Consider the following 26,635-nt stretch of genomic DNA (forward strand, 5'->3'; position numbering starts at 1 on the left):
TGAGATCCAGCCCTGCATCAGGCCCTGTGCTGAGCATGGAGCCTGCTTGGGATTCTCTCTCTCCCCTTGTCTCTCTCAAAATAAATATGTAAACATTTAATAAAAGTTACTTTCCCTCTTTTGCTGTTGTTTCATGAACTCCACTTGTACACACAGACAGGTGATCTACTCTGTGCATCAAGGAAGGAGACTTGAAATACTCATTAATCGATTCTGTTGGAAATGCCCTCTGTCTGGATGCCTGCCCTCCATGCCCTGTCCCTTAGGTGCTAAATACAACTTGTGCCTCCAAACTCTAGCGAGAATTACAAGGAGGGTAAGCCTGACCCTGACACCTCCAACTTGCCCTGATGTTGTTCTACCACAGAACGCTAGCCTTCCCTCTGTGATTATACTTATCACAATGCATTCATTGACTGACTTGGCTGTGACTTTTATTAGAAAATTACCTTTGAAAAGAGTTGTAAAGAACCCTGTAAAAAGGAACCAGGTATTATTCTACTTTGTTCCCCAGTGCCTTATAAGGGTATAGCCTTGCAGTTAAGTGTTCACTAAATGTCTGCTAAATGCACAGAATCTATGTGATCACATCTGTGTCGTGGTGTCCTTATATTCCACATAAATACAGGTGAGGACACTGAGGGCCCAGAAAAGGTGCTCCATTTAGTGGCAGAATACTTGAGAAAGGTCTATGGGGAAAAGCAAAGAGCCTTCACTGGTTCCAAAACTTACAAGCATAGTCCAGTGAAAATTAATTTTTATATTTGAGTTGGTTGGTAGCTACCATTCATAGTTTTTTCATTTTGTTTTGTTTTTTTTATTTTGTTTTGTTTTTTAATCCCTGCTAAAGTACTACACTTTAAGTACTACACTTCTCTGGAATCTATGAGGAAAATTTTGAGAGGGAGTCCCATTTTTGGAGAATAGCTGTACGTTGAATTCCTTCCCAACTTAAAATTTCAAAATCTCCATTTGGTAAAACTGCATTCAAAAGCACCATCATTAAGAGGCGCAATGGCCTTCAACAATAATTTTTAAATATTAGGAGTAATACTAATAATGATTACTAACATTTTTAAATCAATGGTTCCTGGCCAGATACCACACCAGGAACTCTGCATGAGTTTTCTTATTAAATTCTCACCACATTCCTATAAGCAAGTTATTGTTATCACTAGTTACCCAGGAGGACATGAGATTTAGAGATTACACAATTGAAAATCACAAAACCAGAAAAGGCAGAGCAAGGATTCAAACCAAAGTCTGTCTATGTCCAGAATCCAAGCTTTACACCATGCTAAGCTTGGTGATTGTTTAGCTGTTTAAATCAGAGCTCTCAGCAAACCTCAGTTCTTCCTCCTATTAGCTGTAGAATATTGGGCAAATGATTTCATTTCTTTGAGTTTCCTCATCTATAAGATGGGGACAACAAATGACTATATCATAGAGGTAAGAGGAGTAGATGAAAGGATGTTTCAGGGTGTTTAATAAGCATAGCACTAAGTAAATAACAGACCCCTCAATAATTCTGTTAAAACAGGAATATTATGAACCTGTGACCCAAGAGAGCATCAGTGGGGATAGAATGTTGAAAAGAGATTTTATAAACATTAAAAGGCAGAACACAGAAGACTTGTTGAATGCCTGGATAGATGAAGTGAAGGAGAAGGCAGAGTCCAGAATGGCACACAATACTAGTACTATATTTTTTCAAATGCTCAATGCTCCCCAACATCAAAAGCAAATATTTGACCAATACTGATGGGTAACAGATGCACCAGTGAAAACTTGGCTGAGCACTAAAAATACTCGTACCCTACAGTTTCATTTTATTTTAACCTAAGGAACAGAATGGTAACAATAATTACTCCCATGTTAGGGCTTTAATATCATCCTAGAATATACGGGAAAGGGGCACAATACAATTTTTCTCTCCAAAGGAATAAAGTAAAAGACAGGTTGACACCATACTTAATTCAGAAACAATTTTCTGAATTTTAGGAAGAAATCTCTTCCCCAGTTTGCATCATAGACTTAAGTACATATATCCATCCAGTACAGTACTGTTGTAGGAAGGTAATTCTACCAAATTTATAGATGCATGAGTTTTAACTTGAGAAGGTTGCAGAGATCCCTTCTCCATGGTAAGGCTAAAAAATCAGATAAACAGAAGGCTGAGGTGAATGTGGATGGATAAGTGCAGCTATACAGTAAAACAAATATAATTCCTCACAATAATAGCACCATTTTATCTGCATTCCCTCAAAATGACACACTCGTCCTTGAATGACCGTGTTTTCAGCAGGAAGGAAAAAAAAAAACAAACCTTAAATGCTTTACTTCTAACTCTCACCCTACCTATTAATATCTAAAAAGCAGTATCTGTGTACAGTCTTCCCTCTCCTACCCCAAAAAGAAAGATCCTAAACATAGGGTTCCTTTCATTCTTTCTGCCCCACAATCTCCTGCTGCCATTGGGAGAGGGGGGCTGCAGAGGGAACAATCAAATGAAGACAAAACAAAAATTAGCATCACAGGGTTAATGACTTCAGGAGAAAATTATAGTTTCAGGGGAAATGCTTCATGTGCATTCTCCTAGGCCCACATCCCAGACAAGGTAGCTAATAAAAAACACAGACTGCACTTTTAAAAACAAAAAGTGCAAAGGATTAGAGGTGGGAAGGTGGGAGGCCATGTAGGCAACTCAGAGTCTACAGTTAATGGCTCAAAAACACCACTGCAGTGTGCTTTTCTTGAGTGGAAGTGGAGAAAATATTGCCCACCACCCCCACCATGTGCTCCACCCCAAAACAGTCCACGAGCCAGGCAGGCTCTGCTCTTCACACTGTATGGACCTCGGAGCTGGCGGTTCAGGCTTCAACCTTCTACTTCTCTAGCTTCGACCTCAGCTCTTCAGTTGCTTTCACTCAGAACAAGACGGAAGAGGCAGGGCTCTTGTCAAAATACAGATCAGCGGTTCTAAACTTGGGGTCCCTGGTGGGAGTCCAGGGGGTCCACGGGGACTTTGAAATTACATGCAAGGTTTTGTGCCTACACATTAATTGTGCATTTCTCTGGTGAAAACATCCATGATTTCATCAGAAGATAAATGGATTACTGACACGGGAAAAAGCATTAAAAAACCCACTGCATTAGTCTTTCAACTGAAAAAGTACATAACAAAGGCCAAAACTGCTGTTTTCTGAGATTTAGGCCTTCATATACAGAGTTCATACTGCAAGCTTCTCGTGGTCCAAGGAAGGGGAAATGCGTACTAGGAAAAGAGATACACAGAACACTGCAATGGGGAAAAGGAAGAACATGCCACATGCTTGTCACTGGCAAGAACATGTTCCCTAGATGATTCCTGCAGAATCTGGGAACTGAATGGGACCCAGAAGGGCCCAGTTCTGGCTCTCCAGTCTCAGAGAAGCTAAATATTCATTCAAGGTCACACTTCTAGAACAGCAGCAAGGACAGAATAGCTGCCCTCTCCTGAGCCCTCTGCCTCCATTTCCACACACGACCAGGACAGAAAATAATTAAAAGAATCACCCACTAAAATACTGTCTTTAAAAAGCCAGTGGATGAATGTTGTTAAATATAGAAATACTTTCCACTTAGCACATCACATGTGGTGACAAAAATCAGCCTGTAAAACACTGGAAAAAGCATTAAAAAACCACTGCATTAGGCAGTGGATATAACTCTTAAGACCTGTCTACGTGGGTGCTTTAATATCTGACTACTTGGAGTCTAATAAGAAATCGTCAATAAGACATCCATCCGCAGAGAGACAATAGAGGCAAAGCACACCATCTATTGACTTCCAAATGACTGCTAGCAATTCTCTGAGAATTCAATACTGTCAGCTGGGAAACATTTAAACCAGGTCCTTCCAGGGCTGAGATGTACAAGGGACCATATGGCCCCAGCAGAACACTTCAAACAGGCAGCTGTATAACTATAATTAAATCTGTAGTAGTCATGCTATTATTTATTTAGCATATTTTTTTAATGTACCCTCCGCTGAGGTCTCTGAGAACATGTACCAAATTAGAACAATACAAAATATGGAAGAAGTAGATAAAGAGAATCAAGGGGAGAATGAAGTTCTGACACGAGAGCAGACCACAGCTAAACAGAAGTTTCCCTGAGGGGTTCTTCACTAGTACCTGGTGGGTTCTGAGCACCAGCAGGTGATGACCACCTTACTGACATGAATATTGAGCCTGAAGGTTCATTCACTCTCTTGATAACTCTGGTTCCAGGGCTAAGTTCTACCTCTTTTTGGATTTTGAATTTTTGAATCCCCATGTGCCATTCATTTAACATTCATCAAACCATAAAATCTTAAAAGAACTCAAAGACTAGTCCAATTTCCCACCCAATGACTATAGTTCTAACATACAGTCATTTGCTTCTTGTTGACACTATACTGAAAGCATTCGGTTCAAGAATTAACTCAAATGTCACCGCTGGCCAGTCCCCAGCCCCTGGCAGAATTCTTACTCCTTTCTCTGGGCTAAGATATCTACCACCCTACATTATTTATAGATTTATCTCGCATTCTGAAATCAGAACCCCTAAAAGGCAGAGACTGTGTTCTATTCATTTTTTGCAGTCCTGAACTCTTGTATTGTGCAAAGGAGGACTTAATTATAGCTTCATAAATAAATTACTGATAGAGTTCAATTTCCTATTGAATTCATCTTTACACTAAAATAAAGGCTGCCTCCATGAAACATACACCTTCTATTGTATTTTATGTCTACAGCAACAGACAGTAAATCTATCTCTTTCACTATAAAGCAACCTTCATGACCTTCGTACCCCTCAAACCTTCTCATTTCCAAGAGTTTTGGTTAAGTTACTTCAATTATTCTTAGGTTAGTGCCCAGGCATCTCACCATCCTAGTTACCATAACCACCACACCCCCGCAACTGTTTCTGAGTAATGGGCATCTTTGAAAAATGTAATTCTGATGAAAGTCATAAACTTTCTATCCAAATATAGCAGGACTTTTCCTATATTCTTATTCACTTCATTTTTGAACTTACATGATTTACCTTTACTATTTTTTTTTTTAATTTACCTTTACTCTTGTTAAATTCCTTGTGGTTTCAGCCTGTCAAGGCCATTATCCATCTTGATTCTAGGATTTAAAATGTAAATAGCTAACCTTGTCAATTTTGTGTCCTCTGAGAATCTGATAAGCATGCAGTGTGCCTTAATCCAAATTGCTCAAAAATCTGTTCAATGGGGCAGTACAAGCCAAAAAATGCCAAGGCATTAGAAACCTTTTCCATAGTTACAGTGGTTACTAATCCACATACTTTAAGTACAATTTTGCCCCAGCTAAAAACCCTTTGATGGTCACACAACTCTCAGCTCATCAAAATGTTTACAACGTCATCACGAACTTTATGGATGCTTACTACAATCAAGTGGCCTGTTCAGAAAAGAAATGTAGTACATAAATATTTTTAAGTTCTTCTATTCAACATGCATAGCAATGATTTAGATCACAGGGTAGCAAATTTTGTCTTTGAAAGATCAAACAGTAAATATTTTGGGCTTGGCAGGTGACTTACAGTGTCTATCACATATTCTTTTATTTTTTTACACAACACTTTAAAACTAACCATTCTTAGCTTAACCATTTTTGGACCACTGGCAGGCAGTTTATGACCCATGAGCCATAGTTTGCTAGACATTATCTCCTCAATTCTGAAGCAAATAGCCTATTGGTGAAGACAAGCATTTGGCCAACAATTAAAATAGGCAATTATTCAATGACAGTTATGGTAGATGTCATGATGGAAAAGCAAAATGTGCAACTAGAGCTCATAACCACAGTCTCTTAGACTGGAGAGTCACCAAAAACTTCCCCAAAGAGGTGACATTTACAGAGGAGTGCATGAACACCAGTTGCCTGCGCAGGAAGAGCATTTTAGTCAGAGGAAATAGCCCAAGCAAAGGCCCCAAGGCAGAGGGAGACTGGCACCTTAATAGACCGAAAAGAACATTTGTATGGCTGGAGTATAATCAGCAAGGGAAAGAACCTTGCGAAATGACTTTGGAGACAGAAATTAGGCAGGACAGCGCAGGGCTTTAAAGGCCATTTTAAGGATCCTGCGTTCATCAAAAAGGCAGTGGGAGGCCATCAAATGGCTTTAAGCCTTGAGTGTTGCTTTTGGCACTCTCCTTCAGTGCAAAGCCTGTCTTGTATTTTCTATATGCCTTCATAGCACTTAATCAGTTTTCTACATTCTCAGATTTAAAAAAGTAATGGTTTGTATTACTGCAAAAATTCTTAACATACTGCTATTGGCTGGCTAGCAGCTTGTTACCTTCAGGAAAGAAGAAGGAAAAGAGAAAACACCACCACTACAAAATTTCACTTGTATGCTCCCATGGGAACTATTTAATGTAGAATCATTCTACATTGGGATCTATTCTGATAAAAATTAAAAATACCCCAGTGTTCTATTTTGCTACTTTCTCTTGAACTGCTGCTCCAAAAGTTAAAACTATATTGCTTTACTTATATTACTCGCTCCACTTTCCCTTTGATGGCTTTGTTTCATAGTTTAACCTAGTCCACTATTCACAGGGAAGCAGAAGGCAGTGAGCAGGAACCTCATCTCTACCTGGTGTATTTCATACATATTGTCTTGTTTTATTCTCATAAGAACCGGAGAAATCAGGTTTTTACCCACTCTTTCAAGGCTCAGAGACATTAAGTGTCTGCATACAACCACTCGGCTCATAAGGAAGGAAGCTACTATTTGAACCAACATCTCTGGGATTATAAAACTCAGACTTTTATACGACTTCAAGCAAAAAACTTCTCCTATTATCCAGAAAATTCTGGCAGGGAGGGGGGGGATACCTCTAAATCTTCTATTCCATTGATTTAAATCCTTTTTCTCCAAGTCTTCCCATGCTGAGATATTACAAACTAGGGGTTTGGATCAAGAAGGCATAGCTAAAATGAGACAATATAACCCACAGCACACAATTTAAGCCATGGAAGGCAGGGAGTATATAATATAGGAGTACACAGCCCATACTATGACTAGAAAAGGTAGAACCTTCTAAAAAGCCTTTCATTTTCATTGATTCTGTTTTTTATTTTAATAAAACCTGCATGTTGTCCTACTTCAATACATCTTTGAAAAATGAAAACCTATAGGGAATTTTTAGAAGTATAACTAGAAGCTTTGAGAAGAATTCATTGCACTCTTCTGCATTAGCAGGACTTCATTCCCGGAGTTCCAAGAAGACGCGGGGGCACAGGAACAACATTGCCATCATCCCAAGAAAATCCCTTTATGACATGTTTTACAGAAGTTTTCATGATCCCCTGATGCCAACTTACTCCATGAGAATCCCACATTTAGAAAAAGAGCCTTACAACTAATTTAAGTACTAGTAGCAGTTGTTATTTTTCTAAACAAGATCTTCCTTCTGGGTGTAGTGTCTGGAGATCACTTCTTAGAGATCATAATTCAACAAGGCAATAAATTATGCACCTAGTTTTCCTTCATACAAAACCACAATACAGAGGTTACTTATTGAAATTTCTGGAATTCCCCTTGTTTATTTCTCAGTATCACAAATAAGCTGATATTAAAATGGGCTTTAACAATCGGCATGATTTGCAGAACAATGAGTAATGCAATCAGAAGACACCGTGAGGAAAGATCAACATTTTGCTCTGACCAAAAGGTTTTTCGGAAACAAGCCATCCTAATACATAGCTGTATTTCAACTTGACTTGTTCTTTTTTATTTTCAATAATATAGTTGGGTGTTTACCATAATGCTGTCCTGGCAATCTAAACTATAGAAAACTGTATGAGTAAAACAGGGTTACAATAATGTACAGAACTGTAAAGTCAATAATAAATCCCACCCAGTGACAAATTCTTTCCAAATTTGATATACCTTACCAATAATTTCTCACTAATTTCATACAAAGTGAAGTAGCTCATATCTAAAAGCACACTGTTGAATAGTCCATCATTTGAAATGTGCTATCCTTGGGAAAACTTAGCAATCCCATGTCATCTTGCAATAGAACATCTTTCTGTGCTGACAGTTGGTTTTTCCAATATGTCCTTGTGCCACACTATACTTTGTTTTAAATAAAGGGCAAAAAAAAAAAAATATGGTGTTTTCTTTAAACTATGTCAATCAGCCAGTTAACTATGTTCCATTGAGCTTTCATCATGAGAAAAATGTGTAAATGGATTTGTAACAAATGAAAGAGCAAACTATATTTGAAATGTTAGCATTTGCATTATTGTCCTAGCCAAAAAAAAAAAGGAAATTTTAAATGTAGGAGATGAGCAAGAATGTGCATTTCAAGCAACTGGTTAACCTAATGAAACACTCCATCAGTGATCAGAGGAAATACTGATTTTTGAAGTCACCAGAATGAAAAGATAAGACAATAACAATACTTAAATCACCTTTCTCGGAGAAACTCTCATACACGTTTTCTCACCCTCGAGAAAGAAAAAGTTCTCAAAAAAGGGTAAATAGAGGCTGATTCACCCTTGATTAATCATCAACATTCCCAACAGCAACTAATTCACAAGACTGCTGCCTCTACCTTTCCCCAGACCCTCTGCCTCCCCACATTCCACCCCATAAGGGAGATGAAGACATACATACACATAAAAAACAGTAACAAACAAGTGACTCTTTGTGAAATGACAAATAGTAACTGCCAGGCAGTGTCAGAAATTCAAGACAGGAGTAATTAACATGAACCAGAAAGTTCAAGGATGCATGTAAGGAAAAAAGTAGCACTTGACTTTGGCCTTGGAGTAAAGGTAGGACTTGGAAAGGTAGAGAAGAGACATTTGGGTCCAATGGAAATGAGCATGCAATAACAATGTTCATGGAAGTACAATCAGACACATTTCATTAGAGTGCAGGCAGAGCAGTGGAGTGCATAAGTTAACAGTATGAAACCCCAAAGAGCCAAATTAGCAATATAAATTTAAAAGGTGGGGAATGAAATCTAAAATGAAATTGACCTCCAACCCACCCAATCTTACCGCAAAACCAACCAAAAACCAGTAGCACATTTAAAGAATGAAAATGACAATGATAATTAAGATTTGTATAATATTTGAAAGTGTTTTAAGCATGTTCCTTTTCACACATCAGCCCTGTGCAAGAGGCAGTTCAGACTGGATTACAACAACTGTATTACAAAACAGGAAACAGGTTCATAGCAATTTAAGGTTCAGCATGCTTATTTAAGTCTTCAAAGCTACTTCTGAGATCAGCTTCATTTTTAAAAAATTCAATAATTCCTTTTCCTCTTACCAGAAAAAAAAAAGATGAAGGTTATAATGATGTGTACCTATCACACTTAATGGTCAAGAGGTGAATAGATCTATAGTGAGAAGGAGTACTGAACAACCTGAAGGTCAAGGAACCATGGGGTGTTACAGCAAAGCACAAGTAAAGATCCGTAAATTAAGTGAGTGTCCACCACGGTCCATGGACAAATCAACAAGATAACTAATCTACTTTTGCTAATTTTACAGGTTAACTCTAACCATAAAAAAAAAAAAAAAATTGCAATCTTGCTGTATTTCATTAGGAGTGTTGGGGACCACGATTTCAAAGAATTAGAAATCACATTATTTTCTATTTACTGGATAAACCAAGTCATTCACATGTATTGTTAAACTGCAGATAGTTACGTCCCAATTTATATCCCCTATTTACCTCTTTCTCCAAAGACTATTTTATTTGGCTATAACTCTTATCTTCTGTTATTTATGTTCTCTAAAATGGAAAGATGCTTCTAAAGTCCCTTGTTTCTCTTTGATTGATGGATCTGGCCCACACAGTTATCTTGTCTTTACTGAACTGCTGCATTTTACTGTCGGCACCACACAGTTTATTTGGTCTCTCGGCGAGTTATACACTCACAATCTAAGATTATATATTATACTTTTTTATGCTTTTCTCATTGACCTCCACCAACACCACTTAGGGTATGGCCACACAACAAACCGTTGGTTCACTGAATCTTAATCACTGTGGCAGTAGAAACATCTGGTCACCGTAAGAATTTTTTAAATCATTGGTTTATTTAGTAGTAATTCTGGTGATTAGCCTATTCAGAGTGATGTGTGCCTCAAAGACAGACTGCAGGGCAATAACTCTCAATTTGACACCGATCCCTTGGGACCTAAAAAAAAGGCCCCAATCCAAATAGGCAGAATCCCAGTGGTCATTAAGAGGATAGGCTCCAGAGCCAGAGTACTGCTCTATGACTTAAATGCTATTTAACTTTGGGGAAATTACTTAATCTCTTTGTGCCTCAAGTTTGCCAGCATGTATAATGGAGTTGGTCGTACCAACCCCAAAGCATTAGTGTAAGTGTCCAAGTATATTAGTTGTTGTTAATTATTGTTAACTTTTCTTTATAGAGGAATAAACTCCATGCTATCAGGTAAAGCCCCCGAATCAACAACAGTGCAGCTAATTTTGAAGTTCAAAGCTATTACAACGGATCCTTATACAATGACTCAGTAACTTTCTAGTCCTTTGTATGTCTATGCATAGAACACTGATTAGGCAATAATGTCAGTTTGGTATGACTGACTACAGTTTTTCACATTGTAGGGGAAAAAAATCACTGCTGCTCTTTTAACCTGGCAGCAGAGATGGGGGAAGAAAAGAACGGTTGTTTTCATTTCAGTTCAGTTCTAGGGAGTGAAACCAGATCATTGGTGGTAACACATGAAGAAATCAGGAAGCTCTGCTGGTGATTGATAAGGTCATGAGATTCTGCCGAGGCAAATAAATCAACTAGCCACTGGATCAATCAGACAAGTGAGGTGGAAACAGTGGGAAGCCCTTCTCTTTCTGAAGAAGAGCAAGAAAAACTTCTTCCCATGGCATGGCCTCTTCATAAATCTACTCTGCAGTGATGCCCTGTTGGGAGGGAAATAAAGAAACAGCAAAATCTGCAAATACTCCCCTACATGTAAAGAATGGCTTGCTGCTCTTGTCTCAGTTATCCCAGATGACAACACTCCTTCAAAGATCCTAATAAAGCACTTCCACATAAGGTATGAACTTTTCCTTTACCTCACTTCAGAGTCTGGATGGAAGTTCCCTTAAAAATCTCTCGGTGGTGGCAAGCTGGGGAGAGGAAGGAGATGCAGAGCCAAGCAGCAAATGTGTTGAACAGTGCTTCAGAGAGAACACTTGTCCAACTCTCCTTGCAATTTTCCTTTTTGTTCCAAATGCTGACCACCAAGAAGGGCTCTTGAGAGGAAGCCATCCTTGGTTGCCAAGGAAATTCCCACAAAGCCTAAAGGATTTCTTGGAGAGCTGGCGACAGCAACACCTTTAGCAGAAGCAAGAAGGAACATACAGGTGGCCATGTCTACAGCCACTGTTCTTTTCACCTCTTTACCTCAGAATACACGAGGATTAGCCAGCCCAGAGACGCAACCAGACCAGGACAAGAAACCCAGTTTTAGCCTCGATATTTTAAGTTTCTGACAAAAAGCCCCCAAAGTGAGCTGGGAGGCAGATGCCAGTGACTGAGATTCTTTTCACTTCAGCGACTCGAGTCGCTAAGCTTTTACTGGAGTGAATCATAAAGGAGAAACTCAAATCTGATTGGCATACAGTGTCCCAGCAGTGGAGGAGGGTTTATTAAAGTGTTTACAAAATCTAGGACACAAATTGGTATAATCTTTTGGGAAGGTAATTGGCTATACACAGTGAGCCAGCAATTCCACTTATAAAAATTTCTCCTCCAGAAATACTCACGAAAGAATGCAAAAAAAAGAAAAAAAAACAATAAGGATTTTTCTTAAAAGCTTGATTGTAATTGCAAATAAATGAAAATAACTAAATATTTATAGTAGAGCATCATTTAAACAAAATATGACTCTTGTGTACTACGGCCTTTAAAAAGAATAATGTAGATGTCTATGGCATTGTTGAGTTTTAAAAAATCCAACTGCAAAACAATATGTTCCTATTTGTACTTTATATAAATAAGTATATAATTTTTATGCATAGAAAAAGCCTAGAGGAACCTCCATCAAATTGCTAAACAGTGGTTATTTTGAGGGTGAGAATTTGTGAATTTTCACCATTTTATTCATACTTGCTTTGTTTGAATTTTTACAGCAATTTTGTATACTTCTGAATTAGAAAAAAATGAAGTTTAAAAAAAAGCATAGAGATAATATGTTACTTCAGCAGGCAAAGAATGGCTCCATGTATATATTTACAACTATTATAAAGGGTTTTAACCAGGCCATTAGCATGTTCATCTTAAGGTACTGCTGTTTTCTGGTTTTGTAACAATTTGCCACTTCCAAGGGGAAAAAGTTGTTTATCTTTTTAATGAAGTCATGGTCAGAAGTGGGTAATGTGCGACATGAGATTAGACATCCATCACAGACAATTGTTGATGGCATTCTATGACTCTCTTTGATAAATTCGAAGAATATTCATGGGATTGGAAAACAGGTAGAAATGCTACCTATTGAAAAGAGGAAACGAAGCATATAGTTATGAGGGGGACCTCAAATATAAAACATGCTGGTTAATTATTTAAGACATAAAACCTGCCATCCCTTTTATTAAATGTCCAATACAGGAATGGCCTGTAGTTCTGCTGGAGTTCAGTTCTTTCATAGGTACAGGTAAGAGTATGACTCAGACCCCTCACTTGGCTGCTCTGTCCTGCTCCTACATACCAATGCTCCTTTATGAACAAGAAAGACTGAGGGGCGCCTGGGTGGCGCAGTCGGTTAAGCGTCCGACTTCAGCCAGGTCACGATCTCGCGGTCCGTGAGTTCGAGCCCCGCGTCGGGCTCCGGGCTGATGGCTCGGAGCCTGGAGCCTGTTTCCGATTCTGTGTCTCCCTCTCTCTCTGCCCCTCCCCCGTACATGCTCTGTCTCTCTCTGTCCCAAAAATAAATAAAAAACGTTGAAAAAAAAATTTTTTAAAAAAAAGAAAAAAAAAAAGAAAGACTGAGATGCTTGTCTCTGTTCCTCAGAGAGGGCTCCCATGAGGGTTACAGGAGTCACGTGTTCATGGGTTTTACCCAGGTGACACACCACACACCTGACGTCAGTTGACAGGAACATCAGTAGAAGAACTGGAGATACAGATGCCATCACTCAAAAGCTCACTCTCGCTACTCTTGGTGGCCTATGTCCAGTTCTAGTGCATTAAAATAGTTTAATGTTACATTAATATTGAGTAATAATTTAATCTAATTAATAGTACCTGTATTTTAACGAGGAAAGTTTTTTTTTTTCTTAAAATACTTTGTGAAACAGAAGAACTTCCTTTCCTCAAAGGAGTAAGATCTTGACATCTATGGTAAATATATTAAGAAATTGGCTGTTGGGTCTTTAGAGCTATCAGTTTAATGCACTGTGGGGCTCATCCAGTGCTTAATTACAGGAACAATACCAGATGATCCAGAACACTGGCAAATTCCTCTATCCTATTGCACAGCATCCTCAGTGATCTTTTCGAAATGTAAATCATACAACTCTCCAGGTGAAACTCCTCAAACAGTGTCTCGCTGCTCGTAGAGTGAAATTAAAAGCTACCCCTGTGTAACTTCCCTGGCCCATCTGCTACTGCACACGTGCTACCTTTGCTCCAGCCACTCTGAGCTTGTTTTTATTTCTTCCAGTTTCTTGGATACACCACACTCATTCCAGCCTCAAGGTTTTACTATTGCTTTTTGCTGAGTCTAGAAGCCTCTTCCCTCAAATCTTCTCTTCCCTGGCTACACCTCCTACCTAAAACAACTTTCCTGTACCTCTCCACATTACTCTGCTATGTTTTCAAAGTAGTATTTGTGATGGTGTGAAATTTCTCTATTCATCTGTTTACTCATTTTCATTGTTAATATTGTCTATCTGTTCCCCAAAGCATGGGAGCTTTATGAGTCAAAAAATTTATCTGTTTCATTCACCTCTGAAACCCTACCTCCAAGAACACTTTCTAGCACAGAATATACTTTTTGAATGAATGAATGAGTTCAGACGACAGCAGCATACAGTTATGAGGTGATTTAAAAGTTCAAATGTATCACAGCCTGACAGTTAACTTAAAACCATAGTTCTAAGTTTCACAAAACACTCTTTTCTTTACCTGAAAATACAAGATAGAGCTTAGTTAACTTCAGACAGGTTAATCTACTTCCTTTCCAAGCTGACACAGAACCCGTTTCTAAATGAATGTTAGTCTTCTGATTCAAATAAACAGCTTTCATGCAAGTATAGCATTATGAAAATGGGAAAATTCAACTGCCCCAGTTTTAAGTGGGACACAGATTCATGAAAGCAATATATCAGTGCTTCTCAAACACTACTAATGACCATTGACCGTTAATTCTTTAGGCATATGGCTCTGCATCAGGTGGGAGAAGGAAGCTATAGAAAGTCAAATTTCTTACAGAAAAAGAAAAAATGGTGACACATAATCAGTTTTGTTTAGTATCTAAATGGCAAACTAATGCCCTTTGAAAGAGACTCCAAAGACAATCATTGCAGTGGCTACACCAGACCCCATCAGGGACACCTGGCTGAAGGCAAGCCGTAGCCACTGAACCACAGGGAACCTCACTGCAGCTACTCAAACCGTAGTGACTGATGACATCCAAGGACGAAACCACTGCCTCACCACATGCCTTTGTTCTCAGGTTTTCACAGATGTGATCCCATTTGGAGCTCGCCCATCACTGCAGTGTTTCAGGGGTTCCTAAAAATGTGCTACAGACAAGTATTATAACCTCAGAAAATATGAGCCTTTCTTAGCCACTGCACCTTCTCCAAGGAGAGAACAGGACCACCCAGTGCTCAGCGTGAATTAGAGGGCTTCCTGGCTGAGCTGTGAAAAAGAAAAGGAGGTGCTACAGTACTTTTCTGTTGCTGTGCATACGAAATAGCTATTAACGCTACGGGAAGCTTTATGTAAGCCTTAGGAAGGAAATCTTCAAAACTATGAAAAAAATCATCTCAGCTGAATTTAGTTGACTCATTTCTATATCACATATGTGTAAGAAAAGGATGAGGGGTTGTTCAATCACAAAATGTTTCTTTCTGAGTTCCATCTTAAGACAGTCATGGCTTAGCAATTTCAAACTTATACATGATTTTAATGGTTTCATCCTCTTACTCTCTGACAAAATATTTATAGCCAGGTCTATTTCTGCAAACAAACAAACAAACAAACAAGAAAGGAAAAAAAAAAAACCAACCCAGGGCTTTAAAAATAGAAATCAAGACCAGCAAGTATATTGGAAGATAAAAGGCAATAAGTGATGCCAAAAATGATTATAATACACTTTGGAAATTAACCTTAGGCCAAATTCTACCAGAAGACCTATGGATAGGTTCTCAAATAAGCTAGCTAAATAATGAGCCCCACCGAAGAGATAACCAGATAAGAAGTTACAGCGTTATGTAGAGCAGTGTCTCCCTGAGAACCTGCAAGGTATTTTCCACATCTCCTGCGTCCACAGTAGTCTACGGACTGCAATTTCACTGAAGGTGGATCGTGTAATTGTGAGAGGTTATTGCATTACTGGTGAACCTGAAAACAAGTCAAGCCCTTTTAAAGTCATTGTACCACTTAGCAAAGTCCTTCCACCACAGTTAGAGCTAAGAAGTAAAATGAGGAGAAAGATTTTTATCCTCACAGCTGATTCCATACTCAAATGCAAATCAGAACTAAGCCACTGCATTTGGCAAGTACCCATTGCACTTGTAAGTTTTTTTTTTCTTTTTAAACAGAAAAGGAATAAAAGGAGATAGAAAAACAAATCAATCTAAGGTAAATGGTGAAGGTAACTGGATAATAAAGAAAAAAAAATCCTCCATAGCAACAAAATAGAAGAGATTATTTATATAGATTTACAAGTAGATGAGCTCCAGATGTGTTTTCTTATCTACTTCTCCCCAGGTGCTTTTCTGCTTAATAAATATAACATCCAAGTTGAGGCTCTGAATCACCTAAATGTTGGCTATGCTCTTCTGCTGTTAACTATTTTGAGCTATTTCTCAATAAGGCAGCCGCTACTGAAATCCTAAGTACATAGGCTTGGCAGAGCCAGAGAGAAAAAGTGCAGTCCACAGATTTGTTTCTTCTGTTTTCCCAAAACAGAATCTCATAAAAAATATGCCCTCAAATTTTGTCACCATGTTGCTGTCAAAGAAATTCTGCTCCTCTTCATAACTCTGAACATTAAACCCATAGTTCTTGTGCTACTGGGAAGTTATATAGCTCCAGGAAGTCAAGAGGCACCATTGCAACTGTTCAAATTATAGCCAAGCAGAATAATCAGTCAATCAGAAACTTCAGTTCCAGTCGGATGGAAGTTTTTTGGGCCAACTTGGAAAAGCATACAGAACAAGTTTGACTTTACTGCCAAGATCATTTCCAGGACATTGGCTAATTAATTATAAAAGCTTTTTCAAAACAAATTTGAGCCTGGCAACTTTTTCCTACCCAAACAGAGGGGGAAAAAAAGGTTAAAAAATAAAAGCCGGAGTTTATTTTGTTTTTTTGGCCGTAGTTTCATCTTCTTTACAAACCCATTTTCTTCTTCTCATCCTAAAATGATCCAGAAGCTTTGTATTTGAAGTTACTAAAATAGTAAGAACAGAAACTGAAAATATTAATTTGAATTCCTACTCTGCCTTGGGTTGTAGAAGAGATCATGGGTCAGTTACAAAACTTCCCTTCAAACTCTTTGGTGGGAAGCAAAGAACGGAGTTCCTTCCTCTTTGTGGGAAGCTCACTGGATTGGCTGCAGTTACTGTAATAGATACAACGTAGATGGACAGTTGCTGTTAAAATGACATACTCATCAACCATCACTTTCTGGCTTTGAAAACAAAAGGAACAAAACTCCTGAATGAAATCTTCCTGGTTTCATCTTAGTACGTATGTACCTCGATGAATATGAGATGTTCACGATAAGCATCAAAGATTCTGGTTTCAAGGACCACAATCCCACAGGTTTTACAGCAAAATCAACACCCCCAAATCATTATGTTCCAACATATTTCATCTAACACTGGCATCAAAAGCTTATGTAATATGCATCTTAAGCCATCAAATTTCCTCTGCATATGCCCAGATCTGAAGACACTCTCAAGAAGGTAAGAAATTTCTCTTAGCCAGCATTTACCAGCTGCTTATTGGCAAATTCCTGGCAAGACAAGAACTGTCTGTAATAAAAGAAGCTTTTTCCAAAAAAGTCTGCCAAGCAGATATTCCTAAGTCTGCCTTATCCAGTATCAAGACCCCTGGCAAAACACATAAACAGAACGTTACTGGTAAATATTGAATGGAGCCAAAATGTGCCGAGTAGTGTTGAGGGCCATGCTAAGTCCTAGTGGACTGAGCTTTTCTGCTACAGGTTCCTACTTCCCAATGTATCCAACATTTAAATGACCTTCTGCTCACTTCAAGGGGTAGGCAAATGCAAGGGAGGAGAGTGATCTACATTAGCTTATGAAAGGGGAGCAGCTCTAGGAGTCAAGAATCAATCTCAATGTAATAGGGAGGTAATTAAGCCTGAGAGAAGCAGACAGTTCCTCTTCTGAGGAACACAAATTAAAATCAGAAGGACAACATTAGACTTCAGAGAATCTTGAAAGTCAGGAAGGGAATTCTGAACTTAACCTGATGGGAAGCCATTATAAGCTTTTGATCCAGGAGAGAAATATGAGGGCAATAATATGAAAAGTGGATTATTGACATGGGAGAAAACAGACAAGGGATTAGTTCCAAAGCTTTTCTAGCAATCCAGTCTGAGATGATGAAGGCCCTAATAGGGTGCTGCTGGGGAAGGGAAGGAAGAAAGAATCCAAAAGCCACTTCACAAGAAGGAGCACAAATTTACCTTTCCCGTACCTTTTAGAATTCACTAAAGCTTATAAACCTTTGTCACAACTGTTAAGTGCTGCCAGTGAAGAGGCACGTCGTCATAAATAAGTCTCCCTCACCTTAGAATGTATAATTCAGATTTATTTGTTCAGGTGGAAATTGCACCCAGTTAGTCCAAATAACTGGTTTTGTTTTTTAATGTAAAGTGCAAAATTACACCTACTGGCCATTCTCTGTGCCCAGATACCCACCCAACTGGGAACAATGGCCCAGATTCTACCATATTCTTTTTTCAAAGAAAGTAAATCAAGATTCAAAACCGAATTGCTCTCCATGTCAAATAGGCTACTTACTATGTTTTCGCAGACAACATAAACAGCTAACAAGGTTATCATTACCTTTGCCTGAAGAATCTCCCTAAAGTTAATCGTGGCCAGCATTTCTTAGACCTTTAGTTTATCAGTGCACTTTTTCCTAAATAATACCTGTTAATCCTCACAATAACCCTGCGGCAGGAATTATTATTACTATTTTAAAGCCTATAGCTTTATTTTTTTTTTAATTTTTTTTTTCAACCTTTATTTATTTTTGGGACAGAGAGAGACAGAGCATGAACGGGCGAGGGGCAGACAGAGAGGGAGACACAGAATCGGAAACAGGCTCCAGGCTCTGAGCCATCAGCCCAGAGCCCGACGCGGGCCTCGAACTCAGGGACCATGAGATCGTGACCTGGTTGAAGTCGGACGCTTAACCGACTGCGCCACCCAGGCGCCCCAAGCCTATAGCTTTAAAGACAACTATAGCTTCAAGACTATTTTAAAGACAACTATAGCTTCAAAACTTAAATTGCCCAAGAGAACACATCTGTAAGGGCTGGAGTCAAGACTAATTCTTATCGTCGAGCTTCAAATCCCTCCACATACTGCTTCCCCTTCCCTCAGAGGAAGTGCAAAAAAACCCCATCCGCACGCACATCTCAGTTCATTTTAAGCTGGGAACCATCATTTCTAATCTCATTCCAGCATCTTCTAGATACATATTTAATCTTACATTTCTGGAGTAAGATGTCTTTGCTTACCTGGTCCTTCTCTGGTTTATCGGAAATGTCATTCAGACTGGAGGAAGTCAGATTCCTATGCGTCATGGCTGGGCTACCTGAAAAAAACAACAGTGAACCCTAATTAAAGTCTTCTTTTCAAAACCACAGAGACTTTGGTTATATACTTCATAAACACTTGTAGATGATGATGGGAATGGCAATGATGCTTCAGCTCCCCTGGGGTCCCCCTGAAGAGTTTTCCAGAGTCCAGGTTGGAGCCCAAAGACAGTTAAAAGAAAAGTATGTAAAAACCCAAATATCATTTTTACGTCTTACCGCCTCGCTCTAGTTCAAGATGAGTTAAACTTTGAAAGAAACATCTAAAATGATAAGCATAAAAAAAATTTACTCCTGGTTTGATTTGCCTTTTGTCACTGCCCTTTACACACATCCTAATCCACATGGTATCCTTTCCATGTTCCCACAGAGGACATGGCCTCTGTCCTCAGGTCAGCAGAGCTGGCCCCAGATTACAGGACTGGACCTCCTTTCCCCAGGCATCTGCAGTCCTTCCTAGGGTACCGCTCACTCGGATAAATCAAAAAACCCATCTGTGGTCCCTTCTCCAGCTAACACTTTCTCCAAGAAGATTTCTCCTTAGTGGGTATCTGATCCAGAATTCCCATTCTTCACCTCGAAGTGGTGTTGTCACAGGCCCCTTACTTCTTGCACTCCCATAAGCATATCCTTTCCTTCCCCTTAACATGCCAACCTTCTTATTCACGTTAAGGAATGGATTTCATCAGGAATACTTCGTGGGAACCAAGCTCCCTGGCAATACAGTGGCTGTAGGTCATAGCCAATGGCTTTAGACACCATCATACAAGAAGAGAGGAGGGACATCTAGAAGAGTGATAGCCCATCTTTAAGTAGACTATGTTAACCAAAAGAATAACATTCTGTTCATTCTGCAGTTGGACTTGAAATTTCTAGGCTTACTAAGCAAAAGAGTAACTTTTCAAAGCCACGGTGTTTGACCCAACCCCTGCAGGGTGCTGAGTAATGCATTCATCATTAATCCTCAATGATCTGACTCAGGCTGGTCTTCACATCAAAAGGACAAGGGTTGAAAAACAAGCCCCAAAGTTTGAATTCAGCTTCACATTCACTACCAAATTATTTTTTAGATTACAGACTTTAATTCCTTCAGATAGAAACTTCAACACATAATTTTATAACAGACTAAAATCTACTTCTAATAATCTGATGTCTATATAAAAAGCAGCTCTAAATATCATAATGGTCTTTAACTACTAAATCAGAAAAATCAGAATTTTCTTGAGCTGGCAAGACAGGGTGTTTTCCACTCTGCTGCATTTCATTGAGTAAGCACGGCCTAGATCTCTTAAACCCTTTACCTGGTAGGACATTTTATTCTAGGAAAATTTGAGCCCAGGGCATTTTTCGAAGGAAAGTAACATCTGAAAAACTGCTTTATGAGCAAAATTAAAAGAACCTTATTGGAGGCCGCATTTTCTTCTTTGAACTGCACACCAGGTTTCCAATGTGCACTCAACATAAAAGACACCAGGTACAAATGTGAATGCTCCCAAATAATGATTGGCTTAAAAGTAATAGGGAATGTAGCTATAATTTTGCACTTTACATTAAAAGCAAAAGCAGTTATTTGGACTAACCGGTTGGAAATTCTACCTGAATGAGTGAAGAAATCTGAACAATATATTCCTAAAGCAAGGAAGCCTTAGCAATTCTAATCATAAATTAAAAGTAGTTTATGCAAATAAAGAGATGAGGCTGATTTCTTTCTTTCTTTTTTTTTTTTTTTTATGTTTATTTATTCTGAGAGAAAGCTGCTGGTGCTAGAGGGAAGGGGAGCAGAGAGAGGAGACAGAGAATCCCAAGCAGGCTCCCAGCGATCAGCTCAGAGCCTGACATGGGGCTCAGTCCCATGAACCATGAGATCACTACCTGAGCCAAAATCAAGAGTCGGACACTTAACTGACTGAGCCACCCAGGCACCCCAAGATTGATTTCAAATTATCAAATCAACTGATGTAAGTGGCAGTACTGAAATAATTTTTTTTTAATGTTTTGTTTGTTCTTGAGAGAGAGAGACACACACACACACACAGAATGCAAGCAGGGCAGGGGCAGAAAGAGAGGGAGACCCAGAATCTGAAGCAGGTACCAGGCTCTCACCTGTCAACACAGAGCCCAACACGGGGCTCAAACCCACGAACCGTGAGCTCATAACCAGAGCCAAAGATGGACACCCAACCAAGCCAACCAGGTGCCCACGGTACTAAAATAATTTGAAAGAAGTTTCATTAAGTGATTTAAACTTTCTGGGAAATATCCTAAATTCATCGATTTGCTTTGGAAACTATAAACGCTGCAAAGGTACATTTTAACCCAAGCACTGTCCTAACTGTTGCAAAATCTAAATAGGTAAAAGCCAAATGAATAAAGAGTTTTTATTACAATGATAATCTTGACTGATGTCACAACTTTTCCAAGAAACCTCACATACCATCTATCATTTCTCTCATGATAGTACGGCTATATTTGTATTAGATGAAGCGGGGGGTGGGGATCCAAGGAAGATGCAGGAACCAGATGGGGAAAAACAGGTCAATGCTAAGAAACAATCAAATCTACTGTTCTTCCTATCTTTATCTGATTCTCATTAATAAAGGTAACAGCTTCTCTGATGTGTAACTTTGTAATACAATCAAAGAATACGGAAGTCAACATTTCTAGGTAAACCCTGAGCAAGATGATAAACATACTTCACTGTTTCCCCACCCCCTCCCTAGCAAACTCCCCACCCCTACGCCCAAACACCTTGAAACCAAAACAAATGCTTCCCAAGGCAGTGGTCCCCAAAGTGCGGTGCCCAGACCAACAACATTAGCATTACCTGAGCACTTGTTAGAAATGCAACTTCTTGGGACTTACCCTAGACCAACTACAGTAGTCCCCCTTACTCTGCTGTGTCAGTTACCTGTGGTCAATTGTAGTCCCAAAGCAGGTGATCCTCCTGATGAACCATCAGAAGGTCAATAGCTGCCTAACACTACATCACAGTGCCTACGTCATTCACCCCACTTCTTCTCATCACATAGGCATTTTATTATCTCACATAAAAAGAGTGAGTACAGTACAATAAGATATTTTGACAAAGACCACATACACAGACTTTTATTATAGTAATTGTTATAATTGTTTATTTTATTATTGGTTATTGTTGTTAATCTCTTACTGTGCTTAACTTATAAATTAAACTTTATCATAAGTCTGTGTATAGGAAAAAACATAATATATACAGGGTTCAAGGCATCCACTGGGAATCATGGAACGTATGTCCTGCAAATAAGAGGGACTACTATATAATCACAACTCCGGGTTTGGAGCCCAGTGACGCAGTTCTAACAAACGTTTAAAGTAATTTGGAGACATGCTAGAGTTTGAGAACCACTGCTCTAAATAAACCAGTTATCTTAACAGAATGGTGTGTCTCAGGATCTGAATTAAAAGAAGCACATATAAATTGAGTTAGGCACAGGGGTAGTCCTGATAACCTCGCCCTCCTCCAAGCCACTGCTCTAAACTACTGTATCTCAAGCAAATCATTCAGTTAGCAACCTTGCCTCAGAAACACAGAGAGAGTGTCTTACTTGGCTTTTCCTCTAAGTCCTCACCTACACAATCAAATAAATAAATTTGTTTGGGAACCTCATTGCTTAATCAGCCTTTTCCAGAAACATATCACCCAAATCCAAGACAAGTACAAGAGCCAAAAGAGATTACAAACCCGATTATGTCTGGAATCAGAAATCTGTTCATGTTATTTTAGCAAACCCGGGAAGCTGTTACGCAACTGATCCCTAACAACGTCCTATTGTAGGTATTTTGCACCTGACATTCAATAAGACACATTATCAGGATAAATCAATGCTTTCTACTTATAGTTTGGGCCCATAATGTAAATTCATTATATTGCAATCCTAAGTGAGTGGAGGTAGTAGAAGAAAATGTTAACTTATACCAAAAAGGTGAAATGCACGAGGACCCTGAAGTATGCCACTTCCTGAACAGATGGGGGATTCATTCACTCAAAGGTAACCACAGTCAGCCCTTTCCATCAAAATCCAGGGCATACAGGGGTGTCTGCGTGGCTCAGTCGTTACCATCCGACTTCGGCTCAGGTCATGATCTCACAGTTCGTGGGTTTGAGCCCCGCATTGGGCTCTGTGCTGACAGCTCAGAATCTGGAGCCTGCTTTGGATTCTGTGTCTCCCTCTCTCTCTCTGTCCCTCCCCTATCCCCCCCCCCACACTGTCTCTGTCTCTCTCTCAAAAATAAACATTAAAAAATTTTTTTTAAAGAAACAAACAAAAAAAAAAATTCCAGGGCAAACAAATGTTATATAAGTGCTCTTGGTCCAAAGAAACTTTGTTTTTGTTTTGTTTTGTTTTTTTACGTTTGATTTCTACAAAAGAAGAAGAATCAGCCTCAGGTGCATAATCATAATTAATTTCCATATCACTGTTTCCTGGCCCTAAGAAAAAGAAAACTTTGGAGAATCACATTTTTAGGCAGTTTCACACAATTAAAAACAATTTCATTTTGAAAGTACACACTTGGCAGGTACATACTGTCTTCTATAAAATTAACTGCACTCTGTACTAAGTTTGAAAATCATTGTTCTTCTTTAGCACACATGTAGCAATTCATAAAGTCCTTTGCAATGATATCTATTAGATACAATAAAAAGGGTGAGGAGAATGTACTGCATAGAAGGAAGATATTTAAATGTGTACGTATTAGATAAAAATGTAAATATGTATGTAATGCAATTAACACATCACCCCCCTCACCTCATACCTTTACAATGAAGCAACAGAGAGCCTCAGAACAAGCTAAAACAAAGATCACCTGGGGTATGAAATAAACTGGATTTTTTATCCTTAACAATTAAAGACTAATTTTAGCATGAAAAACAACTAAGGTAACTTACATAAAACAGACATCAGGGAATCTGGGTGTCCATGTCAGAAAATTCAGAGGTATGGGTCTGATTTGCACTGTTTGAGACCATAAAACTAATAATAAATGTAGTTTTGGAAGAATGCATGCTAATGTGTTCTGTATTCCACTGACTCACTGATATTCTCCACCACCCCCTCCCCACCCATTGTTGACATTAAAAACCCTACTAGAAACTGTCTACATCTAAGACTAAGGGGCAACTAATCCTTTTAAGGACTAAGTACTTTAACTTACATTATCTTACTTAATGCTCATATAAGCACCTTGAAGTTAGTATTCTTCTAACTTTACACATAAACAAAATGAACTTCAAGGAGGTTACGTTCATGGTCACACAGCAAGTAGTAAAACTATAATTTAAATCTGGATCTCTTAATACCAAGCCCTCTGCCTCCGAGAAAAAAAAAAATTGGTCTCTCTATGTTATTTACATAAATAAACACGCAAACTTCACCATTTCTAATAAAGAGAAACTTTAACATATAACCAAAAAGAATCTATTCTATTTCCATGCCAATCATATACAATATAATGTTCTTAAGAATATTTAAGGCAGAAACATTCTTGGTTTCCAATTTGGTTATTCCCAGAGATGGAGTACACATTTCTTTACTTTTTCGTTTTCATAAAGAAAAAAAGGGAGAGAAGGGAATTGAACTCAGCTATAATGTTTGCCACTGTGATTAAATAGTAGCCCAAAACCACACCTCTGTGACAAAGGAGAAAGGATGCTAAAAGCAATAGCAATGTAATTATAAAAACAACAATGTCACATGCTTCTCAATGTCCCACCTCACAATCACAGCCAAGTATTTGTAAAATTCCACAATGTACATACAGTCAACTCTCCATTATTTCCATATTGGTTTTCTACCATATTTCAAGTTACTCCAACTGCAATCTCTTTCCATTTCAACCACTAAAAGCAGGAATATAAGCGGACAAGGAGAATAAATCACCTGGGATACTAGCAATGAGTTGGAGAAAGTCTAGAAAGAATCGCTAAAAGAGAAACTTAGATATTGTCATACCAGTTGCCTAGTCCTCCATTGCAACAAAATCTCAACAGCTGCCCCTACCAAAAATAATAATAAAATAAACATGTCATTAAGACCTCTACCCCATTGTTACTCCTGACCTCCAAATATAGAAATATTTAACATGTAAATATTAGATGAAGGAAACTTAAAAATACCATCAAAGGAGCTCTTTGAAGGAATTTCATAACTAACAGAATATCAGCTTGTATTTTTTTTGCTTATTTGATTTTTAATTGTTCTGTTTAGAAAATTTTTGTTGTTTGTTCATGATTGTTTTTATACTTAATTATATTTTTTTTTAATTTGCATCCAAATTAGCATATAGTGCAACAATGATTTCAGGAGTAGATTCCTTAATGGCCCTTACCCATTTAGCCCATCCCCCCTCCCACAATCCCTCCAGTAACCCTGTTTGTTCTCCATATTTATGAGTCTCTAATGCTTTGTCCCCCTCCCTGTTTTTATATGATTTTTGTTTCCCTTCTCTTATGTTCATCTGTTTTGTCTCTTAAAGTCCTCATATGAGTGAAGTCATATGATTTTTGTCTTTCTCTAATTTCACTTAACATAATACACTCCAGTTCCATCCACGTAGTTGCAAATAGCACGATTTCATTCTTTTTGATTGCTGAGTAATACTCCATTGTGTGTGTGTGTGTGTGTGTGTGTGTGTGTGTGTGTATACACACCATATATACACACCACATCTTCTTTATCCATTCATCCATCAATTCGATGGACATTTGGGCTCTTTCCATACTTTGGCTATTGTTGATAGTGCTTCTATAAACATTGGGGTGCATGTGTCCCTTTGAAACAGCATACCTGTATCTCTTGGATAAATGCCTAGTAGTGCAATTGCTGGGTCGTAGGGTAGTTCTATATTTAGCTTTTTGAGGAACCTCCATACTGTTTTCCAGAGTGGCTGCACCAGTTTGCATTCCCACCAACGACGCAAAAGAGATTCTCTTTCTCCGCATCCTCGCCAACATCTGTTGTTGCCTGAGTTGTTAATGTTAGCCATTCTGATAGGTGTGAGGTGGTATCTCATTGTGGTTTTGATTTTATTTCCCTGATGATGAGTGATGTTGAGCATTTTTTCATGTGTCGGTTGGCCATCTGGATGTCTTCCTTGGAGAAGTGTCTATTCATGTCTTTTGCCCATTTCTTCACTGGATTCTTTGTTTTTTGGGGGTTGAGTTCAATAAGTTCTTTACAGATTTTGGATACTAACCCTTTATCTGGTATGTCGTTTGCAAATATTTTCTTCCATTCCGTCGGCTGCCTTTTAGTTTTGCTGATTGTTTCCTTCGTTTGTTCATGATTTAATACAAAACAAACCCCAAGAGCCCGAAGTCAAAGCCCTAAGTTTGTCTTATTCACAGTTTTAGCCTCAGAGCTTGGCACTAAGTGGCACTTAAGAAATATTTGTGAATGAATGGATAATACCAACTGGGTATCATTTTACTTCCATTTGGAGTTACTAGTATAAACACTACTGTTCAAAGTCCATTTCCTATGAAGGGAGATGCTGTGTACACACTCCAAGAGCCTTCA

At 38.6% G+C, this 26,635-nt stretch overlaps 1 protein-coding gene across 4 annotated transcripts in view; it reads right to left on the minus strand.

Moving 5' to 3' along the window:
* SLC4A4 (solute carrier family 4 member 4) overlaps positions 1–26,635 on the minus strand; it is a 304,579-nt gene that overhangs the window by 128,412 nt on the left and 149,532 nt on the right. For all 4 annotated transcript variants that reach the window (XM_040481605.1, XM_040481622.1, XM_040481596.1 and 1 more), the window contains one exon: positions 19,005–19,081. In XM_040481605.1, the coding sequence (XP_040337539.1) occupies positions 19,005–19,081 (77 nt within the window). The remainder of the gene's footprint in view (positions 1–19,004; positions 19,082–26,635) is intronic.

This window comes from Herpailurus yagouaroundi, unplaced genomic scaffold (genome assembly GCF_014898765.1).
Source record: "Herpailurus yagouaroundi ecotype Mexico unplaced genomic scaffold, PumYag 28, whole genome shotgun sequence".
Taxonomy (NCBI): Eukaryota; Metazoa; Chordata; class Mammalia; order Carnivora; family Felidae; genus Herpailurus; species Herpailurus yagouaroundi.